General features: G+C 32.1%; 1 protein-coding gene across 4 annotated transcripts in view; it reads right to left on the bottom strand.

Moving 5' to 3' along the window:
• Pals2 (protein associated with LIN7 2, MAGUK p55 family member) overlaps positions 1–12,912 on the bottom strand; it is a 124,536-nt gene that overhangs the window by 28,614 nt on the left and 83,010 nt on the right. For all 4 annotated transcript variants that reach the window (XM_027932757.3, XM_071613808.1, XM_071613811.1 and 1 more), the window contains 3 exons: positions 3,000–3,131; positions 1,066–1,165; positions 665–733 (listed from right to left, as the gene is read on the bottom strand). In XM_027932757.3, coding sequence (XP_027788558.1) covers positions 665–733; positions 1,066–1,165; positions 3,000–3,131 — 301 coding nt within the window. The remainder of the gene's footprint in view (positions 1–664; positions 734–1,065; positions 1,166–2,999; positions 3,132–12,912) is intronic.

The raw sequence follows: 12,912 nt of genomic DNA, 5'->3' as shown, positions 1-12,912 counted from the left end.
AAATAACTTTATGCTTTGTTGAGGTACACCTGACAGTAATTTTAAACTCTACAATTTGATGTTTGGATGTAGAGACACATAAATGATCCTAATTCATTAATGATGATCATGTACCCCTAGCTAATTAATGTATCTATCACCTCACATGGTTATCATTTTCTTTCCTGTTAAAGATACTTCTTTCTTTGAGACTAAAAGATTTAAGAAAGAATTCTACCTAATTAAGCTAAGATTTGCTTGGTCCAGTGCTATTTTTCCAGAAGTCTTAAGGACAATGTTATGGCAGAATATAGTTGTCCTTAATCATAACTCTTTTAATATCTTCACAAAAAGCATTCTGCCCTTTAGAAATAGCACATAAATTACAATTTAAAAATTCTCTGAATAAATGGTTTCAATAATTGTAACATTGCCATTGGTTAATACCTGCATATATGCTAACCAATTCATTTGGTTTTTAAACTATACTCACAAAAATCAGTTAGTATATACAGTAAGGGCTTAAAAAACCTTTGTTATATTGTACCATGTGTTCACAAGCCAGACCCTTGCAAGTGGGTAGTAGTCTAAATTACATTCACTTTAAAGTACATATTCAGAGCTTATTCTGTAATTAATGATATAAGTTATTTTAGACTTAAAAAGAAAAGTATTTAAAACCTACCTGCATTTCTGGTTGTGAGATACATCATTTTTTTCTTTTTTTTGCTACTTATAGTTCCACAAAAAGGTCCTGGAAGGATGACAAGATCAATATAATGCAAACAATATGTCAGAATATGATAAAACTGCACTGTGATATTTTATGAGAGTGGGACAATCATCTTCTTAATGTCCCATCCTAGGAAGCTCAAGGGGGCAAGGGTGAGTTAAGCCACTGAATTTTGATACTCTACCAGTAGGTGGCAGAAAGGGATCAAAAAGATTAATTTTGAGAGAAAATAAAGCAGATGGGAGGAATTAATTCTAGATATACTTAAATAAAGCCATTGCTTATTTAGACAAAAGAGGCAAAGAAAGGTGAGAACAAAGGGCTGTTTGTACTTATTGTTTCGAGCTCATCACCTGAATTGTCCCAGTCTCTTCTAACAAATGCCTTTCTCTTCTCTTCCAGGAATTGGCTTGGAATGAGACCAGCGCTTCCTCCCTCTTTCACATGGCTAGCCTAGAATCAAATTAATGAATTGTATACCTCAGTGACCAAAATTTGAGACCATATTCTAGTAAGTAGGATAAGCAGTGGTCAGTAAAAATAATGTCACTTAAAAAAAATAACCTTTAGATTTAAATCCATGGTACTGGGTTAATTAGCATTGAGGAATTGATTGGTACCTAAAATTCTTTATATATGTTATTTGGTGATGAAATTTTAAGACCAAAATACAAAGATATACAGGCTTCTACAATTATTAACACTTTTTGTTCATAATATTAAATTAGTCAAAGAAGGGAAAGAAATACTGTTCTATAATACAGAATGAGGGACTATGGGTATAGCTCAGTGGTAGAGCATATGTTCAGCATGCACAAAGCCCTGGGTTTCATCCCTAGCATCAAAAGAAACAAAAACCTAAAAATCCTAAAAGGCAATTATAGTAAGATGTGTTAAGAGAACATTTCATCCAGCACCCTTTAGTAAGACATGTACTATTAATCATAATCCTGCTATACTGTTATTTCCTGAGACCAAGTCAATGAAGACAATATACAGGAATTTGAATATTCTGAGAGGTAGTAAATTTAAAATAGGTAAAACTTCATCTAATTTCAAAACACTTGAAATAAAAATAAAAGATATTTTTAAGTAATAGTCTAAGATTTGGCTATATTGCTTATTTCACAGTTACTGTCTTTATCCTTACAACTGGCAAAGAAAACCTGAAATCATTTTTAGCAACCCTGGAAATTAAACTAATAGACTATCAAAATGCAGGAAAAGATTGAGAAAATGGTGACTGTATTAGAAGAGAAAGCTAAATGATGACATTCATAGAAAAAAAAACATGGAAAAATAAAAGACATAGCCAAAAGAAAGCAAATTTTAAAAATAAGTATTTTAAGACATTCAGTGAAAACCTCTAGAAATCATGGATTCTGTTTAATTTTATCCATCTCTTGGTTCTCTCAACACACAGTACACTTATACATAATCAAATCTCAATTTAAATATAGGACACATTTTAAGACTATTCTTATCTGGAAATGGTTTTAGAGTTAACGTAAGTTACCAGTATTTCAGTTCATTTTAATTTGGTCCTACGTTCTTTCCTCTTATACTATATTCTTTAATGAGACAGTCATTTGGCATGACAGTTAAAAAGCTTCCAGACTTTCTGATTTGTCAGTTTTTCCAATTTTGACTGCAATTGTTTGCTGATACAATTACAAAAACACTCATTACTGTTTCTAAAACTTTCTGAAAGCAGTATTAGAGGAAAGGAAAAATAACATCACCATATATATCTTATGGAAGATGGGGAAAGGGAAAAATATAGTGATGACACACATTTCTTTTTTTATTCACAGATTTTAATCCAAGACATAAACAAAACTAATATAGCAAACCTTCATTTCTCAATAACTGAGAAGAGGTGACAAATAGATTTAAGACCTTAAGAAATTATGCTTTACTTGCCATGAACATAAACAGAAAGGGAGAAGACAAGACTATACAAAAGGGTTGACCCCAAGTGAGTTCTTCCTGCTCATAGCATAGTTTAATGCAATCACCCATGTGAAAGAACCAATTACTCGAATCCCTAAACCAATGGAACTGTACCATAGGTGGGTGAATTCTGAATTGATTAATAGCTACTCACAAATTCTCTTGCAATTTGCTCTTTTTTTCCACAAAATTAGTAGCCAGGAGGCAGAAGCTGTTCATGTGGGAAAAATAAGGGAAGGAATGGTAATACCTTCCTCCTGAATATTCAGATAATGGCCAGATCTAAGACTAAAAATAGAAAAGCAGTTGAAGAACATTTGAGAAGCATACTAACCTGCCACCAGTTTGGATCTTCTCTATTTACAATCTGAAGAATTTCTCCTTTGGAAAACTTCAATCCTGCTTCTTTGCAGGGTATCAGGTTATCATTGTATGGGTTATAATCAAAATGACACTTTACAAATACCTAAAACACACATAACAATGAAAAATACCATAAATGAGTTATTTGCCACTGGATTTTTGAATTCCCTTTCAAAGCTCTGAGATTTAATTGTAAGTGACATGTACTTAATACTTCAAATAAGGAATTTGTCTCTCACAAGTAAAAATCAAGTTATTAGATATTAACAATTTGGCATCAGAAAAAAACAGTAAACATTAGTACTATATTAAAATTGTATTTTAATTAATCTTAAATCAGCAAAGTTTGACAATTATTCCATTCCACATTTTCCTACATTCCCCCAATCTTTTTATTTGATTTTTCAACCAATGCTGCATAATTTTTAATGTTACTTTTCAATTAATATCCTGAAATAAAGTATGCAGTTGATTGAAGGCATATATTTCAGATATATTAGGACTGACTTTGTAAAGGGATCCTGACACAAAAATTAAAATATAAAAGTTTGTGGTGAAGTTAGACCTGAAATACATTTGGTAATCTTAAAGAAAATTTTAAAAAATCTACTTTCATCCCTAGTAATTTTTTTTAATCAAACACATTTACACTGGCCAAAACTAATATGAAAAATAGTTTTCAAAAATTAACTTGCTCTGATTTATATGATCACTTATATTTAAATGATCAGCACTAAATTAATTGTAAGACAAATACTGAAAAAGCCTTTTAACTATTTTCCAATTTAAATTCATTTACATATACATGTTTCTTTTAAATTTGCTTTATTAACAAAAGTATGTCAGTTATCTGGGATATTTTGCTTGTTCACTTTAATTTGAATTCTAATTAATTTAAGCATTTTCAACATTTGAAAGTTCAGACAACTGCTTTTTAAAAACAGACTTTTTTCACACATATTTACAGAAATTCAAATTTTATCTTCTAAAGAATAGCCTCAGTATTAATCAGCAGGTATACTTTAGTAAGCAGGAAAGCACACAATTAGTCAAAATAACAATATTATTTTTCTATTTTGTTTATTATACTTCCATAACTATAACCAAATAAGAGATTCAAATAGTACAAGTGCATATATTATTAGTGTGGTAAAAATTAATATGATAGATGCATACTAAAATAATTTTAAAATAACTAAGTTTGGGGACATATGACAAAATTTAGTTATTTAAAATTAGATGATTTTGATAGAAAGCATTGAGAACATTTTCAACAACTTGAAAAAGCTAAAAACTAATGCTAAAAAATCAGTTAGCCAATTTTTTTTTGGCCTGATATACAATTTTACAAGTATCTAAAAAGCAAGCATACAAACATATTAAAATTGCTAAAATGTGTCAGCTGGATAACTTGACAATGGCATGCAGCTCTATGTTTTGAAAGTGGGGGAAAAAACCAAACAAGTAAGTTTAATCAAGGTAAATTTAGTTGACTGATAAGGAAGAAAAAGGGAATACCAGAGAATGCTCTGGAATGACTTCATACCTGACGCATGTGTGCTGGATGCCTCTCCATGTTGATGTAACTCTAAAAATATATTTTTAATTGCATAAATAAAGCCAGCTTTTAATTTATAATAAATCAATAAAGTATAAATAACTTCTGGGCCATTTTATTGTTTCACTTGGTAAAGAAACTACCTCTCTAATTAATTGCCCACAAATTATAAATGATAGAAGCAAGAAATTAGAGGTACTTAAGATGAGGCAGAGAAAAGGAAATGGTATACATAGTTATAAAATACCTGCATATTCCTCATTTCTAATAAAAGGGGAGCTTGATGAAGAACCATGTCCTATTATCTAACCATGTTTGTCCTTCTTATGTGTGGGAACATATTTTGTAACCATAAAGTTACAAATTTAATCCAAATTTCAAATATGCATTCCCCTACTTTCCTTAAAATTATTCTGGAAATACAATTATTTGTGGAAAACAAATTACATTTCTCAAATATAAAAATTTCTAGAAGGAACAATTATGTTTTCATCTATCCAACTAATTTTGGATCATTCCCTTATGCTCAAATTCAGATTAAACCTAGTTTTACTTAGGTAAAATCTGCCTGAAAAATCAATTAATCCAGCTTTGATATAGATATTCTATAATAACTTTAAAATCATTGGAGAATTTACTATATTTAATGTAATTATTTATTAATTGAATCTTGAAGTGTTTCACTAGTAGGCTATGTATGAATGTTAACTGTTCTTTTTTAAAAAATATTTATTTATTTTTTAGTTGTAGTTGGACACGATACCTTTATTTTATTTTCCTATTTTTATGTGGTGCCGGGGATCAAACTCAGTGCCTCATGCATGCTAGGCAAGCGCTCTGCCCACTGACTGAGCCACAACCCCGGCCCCTAACTGTTCTTTATAAATAAGTTACTAAACACCATCAACTAAAGCATTTCAATTTCACATTCTTATTTTTTTACAAATAAGAACTGAATGAACAAAAATTATAAGAGTAAAATTACTTTCCTTTCACTTTTAAACACAGATGATCAACCTCAGAAAACAAATTGAAACTGCAACATTTTATTCCTATTTTACTAGTATAAATCCAAATGTTTGATATATTCTATAGATAGGAAAAACACCTATTAGTCCATATCCCTAATAGACTTGTGGAAGATGGTTCAACCCCTTGGGAGGACAATTTGGGAAAAACTATGAAAATTACAAATGCATAAACCTTCTGACCTAGTAATCTACTTCTGAGAATGGATTCAATAGTTCTATTAATCAGATACATGCAAAATGATTTATGTACAAGACTACTACTAAGTTATTCCAAACAGCAAAAGATTAGAAGCAACCTAACTATTTAACAATAGGGAATTGGTTAAACAACTGATGATAAGCCTATGTTACATAACACTATTGTAGCAGTTTAAAAAAAAAAAAGCATTTGTGAGTGAAAGAGGGTGGTGAGGGGAGGCAGTTTAGGTATGAAGAGGAAAGATCTAAGATGCATGCTTAAGTGAAAATAAAAGAGAGAGAAGATTCAAAATAGCATGCATATCATGAAAACCTTTCATGAAAAAGGAAGTGGAAGGGGAGTAAGAGTATATAATTTTTATTTACTTGCATATGAATAAAGAAACTACAGAAAGATAAAACTAACAGCACAGTTTCTTATTGGGATGATAGGTATTAGACTGATAGCAGAAAGGATTCACAGGGAGACAACTGATTACCTACTTAGATTTTTTTGATTTCTGAACCACTTAATCAAAAATTTAAATTTTCTGAAACATCTAGCAAACTGGATAGAATATATGAAACAATGTTTCTCAAGACATCAGAGATCAGGCAAGAAAGACAGTGATCTCTACAAGATGTCTTCAAACAAAAATCATGAACTGCACATATGCCCCAGTTAATTGCACAGGGAAAGGTCCCCGGATGCAACTCAGGCGAGAAGACTACTGCTGGAGTCCGGTGATCTCCAAGTTGAGGAGATGAGCTGGGAGATCAGGAAGATTGAGAAGGCAACAGAGTACTGAAAAGAGTATCAGTGAGGAAAGCTACAGAGAGGGAGGACTTAAGAATCACAGGGACTCCCTCCAGTTTTTAGCTGTCCCCTGTTTAGTGCATGCATATAAGGAAAGTACCCAGCTGCTCCTTCCTTACTGATGGGGCACTTGAAAATGTCAAATATCAGGAGGTCATATAAGGTCAAGAATAGTGTCCATTCTCACCAGGTTGGTGGGGAAAAAAGAATCTCATGATTCATGAGACACTAGGTAGAGTACTCAGAAGGGCAATGCCCTAGACTTCCCCTGCTCTGGTTGCATCTATTAAAGCTTAAGAAGCAAGATTTCAAAGGATCAGAGTACTTCCATGTAACTGAATCAAAGAACAAAACTTAAAAATATTCCTAATACAAAAATATCCACCACCCAACAAACTAAAATTCATGATGCCTGATAGCCAACTGAAAATGATCAGGAAAATATAACCTAGAAGGAGGAGAAAAGCCAATTAAGAGTAGCCCAGAAAAGATGAAAATAATAGAACCAATAGACGAGGCCAGTATGATCATTATTTTAATTTTACATTTTGTGTTCAGATGTTCAAGAGTGGGCATGTTAAGTGTACACATGATACACACACACACACACACACACACATACAATTTGAACCTAAAGAAATAAAAACTAATTTTTCTATGATTAAAAAAAAATCAGTTGTGATTAATAGCAAATGCAGAAGAAAAAAAAATAGTAAACCAAAGATACAGCAATAGAAACTATCCAATATGGAAAATATGGAGGAAAAAAGACCCGATGAATTAGCACATTAGTGAATTATGAGAGAACTTCAAGGAGCCTGCTATGTAAATGGAAAGAAAAAGGAGAAATAGAGGGGTCAAAAAATATCTGAAGAAACTAGAAAAAAATTTTCTGAGCTTGAAAGAAAGTTTTTCCTTTCAACAAACAGAACTAGAAAAAAATGAATATTTATACGTAAAAAGTAAAAGAAAAAATACCAACTTTGATCTTTTCCTCACACTATATATAAAAATAAACTCCTAGTAGGTCAGTTATAGACCTAGATTTAAAGCACAGAACTATAAAACTTCTTGAATAAAGGAAAAAAATCTTTGACCTTGGGTTATATAATGATTTCTTACAAAACAACAAAAGCATGACTTACAAAAGAAAATGTGATAAGTTGAACTTTACCCAAATTAAGAACTTCTACTCTTTGAATGATTGACACTGTTAAGAGAATGAAAAGTCAAGCCAGATACTGGAAGAAAATCTCTGCAAATCAGGATGTTCTTTTCTGAAGATTTTCTCAGTATATGCATGTGGACTACTTGGTTAAACACACACACACACACACACACACACACACATTTTGAGACAAGCAAGGAGACGATATATAAATATAGCTTAAAAAAGATTTGAGGGGCAAATCCATCTGGGGGCCACAAATTTAAGTTTCAGTTGTTGTAGTAAAATTTTATTAAAAAAATATTAGCTTAGGCTATTCAAAATTATGCTAATCAAAATTCTCAAATTTCTGTCACATTTGAGTCATTGGCCCATATGAGGGTTAATAATATAATGAACAACAACATGGATTTGCCAACCAAAACACAGTCTAAGCCTGTGTGGTCCTCCTGTCCTTATTCCATTCTGTCTCTTCCATCATCCTGGCTTCCCCAACCAAGGTGACTCTTACCCTGGACCTTTATTCACAAACTCCTTTCTTTACCTTTTGTATATAGATTTAATTGCATCTATATATATTGTTTGAAAGTATGCTTTTAGTTATTTTGAATTAAAAATACTATACTATATGCATGTAATGATTTTGGATTTACATGCTTGTTAACCTGTTTCCAGTCGTACATATTAAGAACTACTCTAGGAAATTACTGCATCTTGTTACACACAAACTTTCAACTGATTTTGCCCATTGAACAGTATAAGATGGAATTTCACACTGTGATTTCTAATATAACTGCAAATATTTACTGACCAAGTGTATTTTACTTGATTTAAATATAGAGAATGAAATGGGAAGACAATTTCAAATATTATCCCTATGAATAAACCAATTTCCCTCCATTCCTTGAGTGCGTTCTTCTTTTCTTACTGAATGATGTCTTTGTCATATTCCAAAGGGGTGGGGGGGACACACACAGGTCTTTTTCTGAGCTCTCTATTCCACTGATCATACTATTTATTCCTATGCCAATACAATATCTTAATTTCTATACAATAAGCCCCTATTCCTGCCCCCTCCCTTTTTGGCCTCAAAAATGTCTTAGCTATTTATCTTCTCAAAGGCCATGAAAAATCTTGCTGGAATTCTGATTGAAATTTCATTTAATCTATAAGTCAATTTGAGGAAAACTGACATTTTCACAATATTGTCTTCCTATCCATGAATATCATGATCTCTCTATAAGAACTCTTCACATTTTTTTTTTTTTTTTGGTGTAGAGGTCTTGACTTTTTTCGTTAGATTTATTCTTGACACAAATGTGACATTCTGTGCCTCTATTGTAAATGATCTAGTTATGTTTTTAGATGTCTGCTATGACATAATCAAGTGATTGTTGCATATTAATTTATTTTTCTATTATTTTGATAAATTATTAAACTATTACTTCTAAATGTATAATTTTGGGGGAGGTTTTCATGCAAAAAAATCAATTTTTTGTCATACTTCTAAAATCTTTTGTTTTTACAATTTATTTTTGCCATACTATGCTTGTGAAATTTTCAGGAAAATATTAACTGAAAGTGGTGCTAATGAACACCCTTCTTTACTTCCATTTTTTTTAAAACTGGGCAAAGACTTTATTCACCTTTGTTTTATACTTCAGTTTCTCAGTTCTTTGACTTAATTAACAGCAAACAAATAATTGAGTATAAGGAATAATTAAAAAGTAAAAATGTCCAAGAGCCTTGGAATTTAAAATATTACAGATCTATATGTTGTTATATCCCAAATGAAAACTTTAAAAGCAGTCAAAAATCCTTAACATTTCATTATTATTTCTTTAAGAAGTTAAATCAATTCAGTTTGCTTCATTGTTGAAATCCTCATCAAAATTCTGAACAAGATCACCCTTCTTCTCTGTAGCAAGTTGTGCTTTTCCATCCAGTTTCTGCCAGGGTCCGTAAGCTTGTCAGTGCCAAGCTGATTTAGGATCCTGGGTGACATTTCTGTCAGCTGCTTTGTCTCAAATGGCTGGAATTGGTCAAAGTGTTTGTTGCCAGCTATATCTCAATGCTGAGCTTATTAAATGGATCAATTCCCTAGTTTGCAAACATATACTGTTCATTCCTAATTTAAGGAAAACTGAAGCTATCATCTGTTATAACAGATATTGATGGTTTTATCATTTGAGGGCAGTTCCTTTCTACCAATACACAGTTGTGTTTCATATTAACAAGTTTCTCTTGGTTTATGATGGGCTCATTTATTATGCTGGAAATGGGGCTCCATGGGAAGTTGGAGTTGGCACATAAAGAGATCTCAGGCAGACCAACAGAGAGTCCAGTTTCTCTCTTTAAAAGAAAGCTTCTAATATTCAACTATTCATAAGAATATTTGTTCCAGTTTTTCTTTTTTTAAAATAAAAGGAGGTTTCCTCTTGTTTTAAATTTACTAATATTTAAAAATAATGAATCAAGCTGGGCACAGTGGCACACACCTATAATCCCAGTGGCTCAGGAGGCTGAGACAGGAGGATCCCAAGTTCAAAGCCAGCCTCAGCAACTCTGAGACACTAAGCAACTCAGTGAGACCCTGTCTCTAATAAAATACAAAATTGGGCTGGGGATGTGGCTCAGTGGTTGAGTACCACTGAGTTCAATCCCTGGTACCACACTCCCTCCCCTCAAAAAATGAAACAAATAGATCACAATAAAATAATATTGAGTGGGCTGGGGATGTGACTCAAGTGGTAGCGTGCCCACCTAGCATGAGTGAGGCACTGGGTTCGATTCTCAGCACCACATAAAAATAAGAAAATAAAAGATATTGTGTCCACCTGAAACTAAAAAATAAAAAAACTTATTAAAAAAAATAATACTGAATGATTTCAACACACCTCTTTCACCATTAGGTAGGTCATCCAAACTATGTAAAAACTTTTCTGAACTAAAAAATACTCTTAATTAAATGGAGCTAACAGACAACTATAGAATATTTAAATCATCAACAAATACATTCAGTTTCTTCTCAGTGACACATGGAACTTTCTCTACAATATATCATATTTTAAGGCACAAAGAATGTTAGCAAATACAAAAAAAGAAAATTCCTTGTATCATGTCAGTTCATAAAGAAATGAAATTAGAAATCAACAAGATAAAAAACAGAAACCATTTTAATGATGAATAGATCTCAGAAGCAATCAAGGGATAAATTTTTTAAAATCTTAGATACAAACGAGAATAGACAAATAATACATCAAAATCCCTCAGATAGGGGCTGGGGTTGTGGCTCAGTGGTGGTGTGCTTGCCTAGCATGCGTGAGGGACTGGGTTTGATTCTCAGTACCACATACACATAAATAAAATAAAGATTCATCAACAACTAAAAAATATTTTAAAAAAAATCCCTCAGACAGTATGAGGGCAGTTCTAAGAGGAAAGTTTACAGCACTGTGCTCTTACATTAAAAAAAAAAAAAAGGAATATCCTAAGTAAATAATCTAATATTACACTTTAAGGTCCTAGAAAAAGAAGAACAAAACCTTAGCTTAACTAACCCAAAGAAAAAAGCCCCAAATAAGCAAAATTAGAGATGAAAAAGGAGATATTGCCAGATAGTTATGAAATCCAGAGAATCATTAGAAACTATTTTGAAAATTTATACACCAATAAACAGGGAAACCTAGAAGATACTAACATATTTCTAGACATGTATGATCTACCCAAATTGAACCACAAAGGTACAGAAAACGTAAACAAACTAACATCAAGCAACGAAACTTAAACAGCAATTAAAAGCTTCCCAACAAAGAAAAGCCCAGGACCAGATAGCTTCTTAGCTGAGTTCTACCAGACCTTTAAAGAAGAACTAACACCAGTCTGTCTCAGATTACTCCATGAAATTGAAAAGGAGTGAACATTTCCAAATACATTCTATAAAGCCAGTATCACCCTGATACCAAAACCAAAGACACATCAAGGAAAGAAAATTTCAGAATAACATCCTTGATGAACATAGATACAAAAATACTTAATAAAATTCTAGTAAACCATATCAAAAAACACATTAAGAAGACTGTACACCATGATCACAAACTTTTCATTTCAGGGATGCAAAGTTGGTTCAACATACGCAAATCAATAAATGTGACTTATCACATAACTAGAGTTAAGGAGAATAATGATCACATGATCATCTCAACAGATGCAGAAAAAGCATTCAACAAAATCCAGCACCCATTCATGTTAAAAACACTGGAGAAACTAGAGATAGGAGGAACTTAACCTCAACATTATAAAGGCTAGATATGACAAACCCCAAACCAACATCATAATGAATGAAGAAAAGCTGAAAGCATTTCCTCTAAAAACCACTCTCATCTGCTCAATATAGTTCTTTAAACTCTAGTTAGTTAGAACTATCAGACAAAAGAAGGCAATTAAAGGAATACAAATTACCTGTTTGCTGATGACATGATTCTATATTTGGAAGACCCAAAAAAACTTCACCAAAGATTTCTAGAGCTGATAAACAAATTCAGCAAAGTAGCAGGATATAAGATCAATATACACAAATCAATCACTTTCCTATAATCCAATAATGAATCTGCTAAGAAAGAAATCAGGAAAACTATGACATTCACAATAACCTCAAACAAAACAAAACAAAACTTGATAATAAATCCAACCAATGAGGTGAAAGATCTCTACAATGAAAACTATAGAACACCGATGAAAGAAATCAAAGATCTTAGAAGCAGGATGTTCTTGAATAGGCAGAATTAATATTGTCAAAATGGTCACACAACCAAAAGCAATATATGGATTCAATGCAATTCTCATCAAAATACTGGGGCTGGGGTTGTAGCTCAGTGGTAGAGTGCTTGCCTTGCAGGTGTGAGATCCTGGGTTCAATCCTCAGCACCACATAAAAATAAATAAATAAAAATAAAGACATTGTGTCCATCTACAACTTAAAAAAATACCAATGACATTTTTCACAAAACTAGAAAAATTAGTCCTAAAATTCATTTTGAAGATCCAGAATAGCAAAAGCAATCCTGAACAAGAAGAGTGATGCTGGAGGCATCACAATACCAGATCTCAAATTATATTACAGAGCTACAGCAA

This window comes from Marmota flaviventris, chromosome 1, assembly GCF_047511675.1.
Source record: "Marmota flaviventris isolate mMarFla1 chromosome 1, mMarFla1.hap1, whole genome shotgun sequence".
Lineage (NCBI taxonomy): Eukaryota > Metazoa > Chordata > Mammalia > Rodentia > Sciuridae > Marmota > Marmota flaviventris.
The sequence above is the reverse complement of the archived record's forward strand: the minus strand, read 5'-3'. Positions and strand labels throughout refer to the sequence as shown.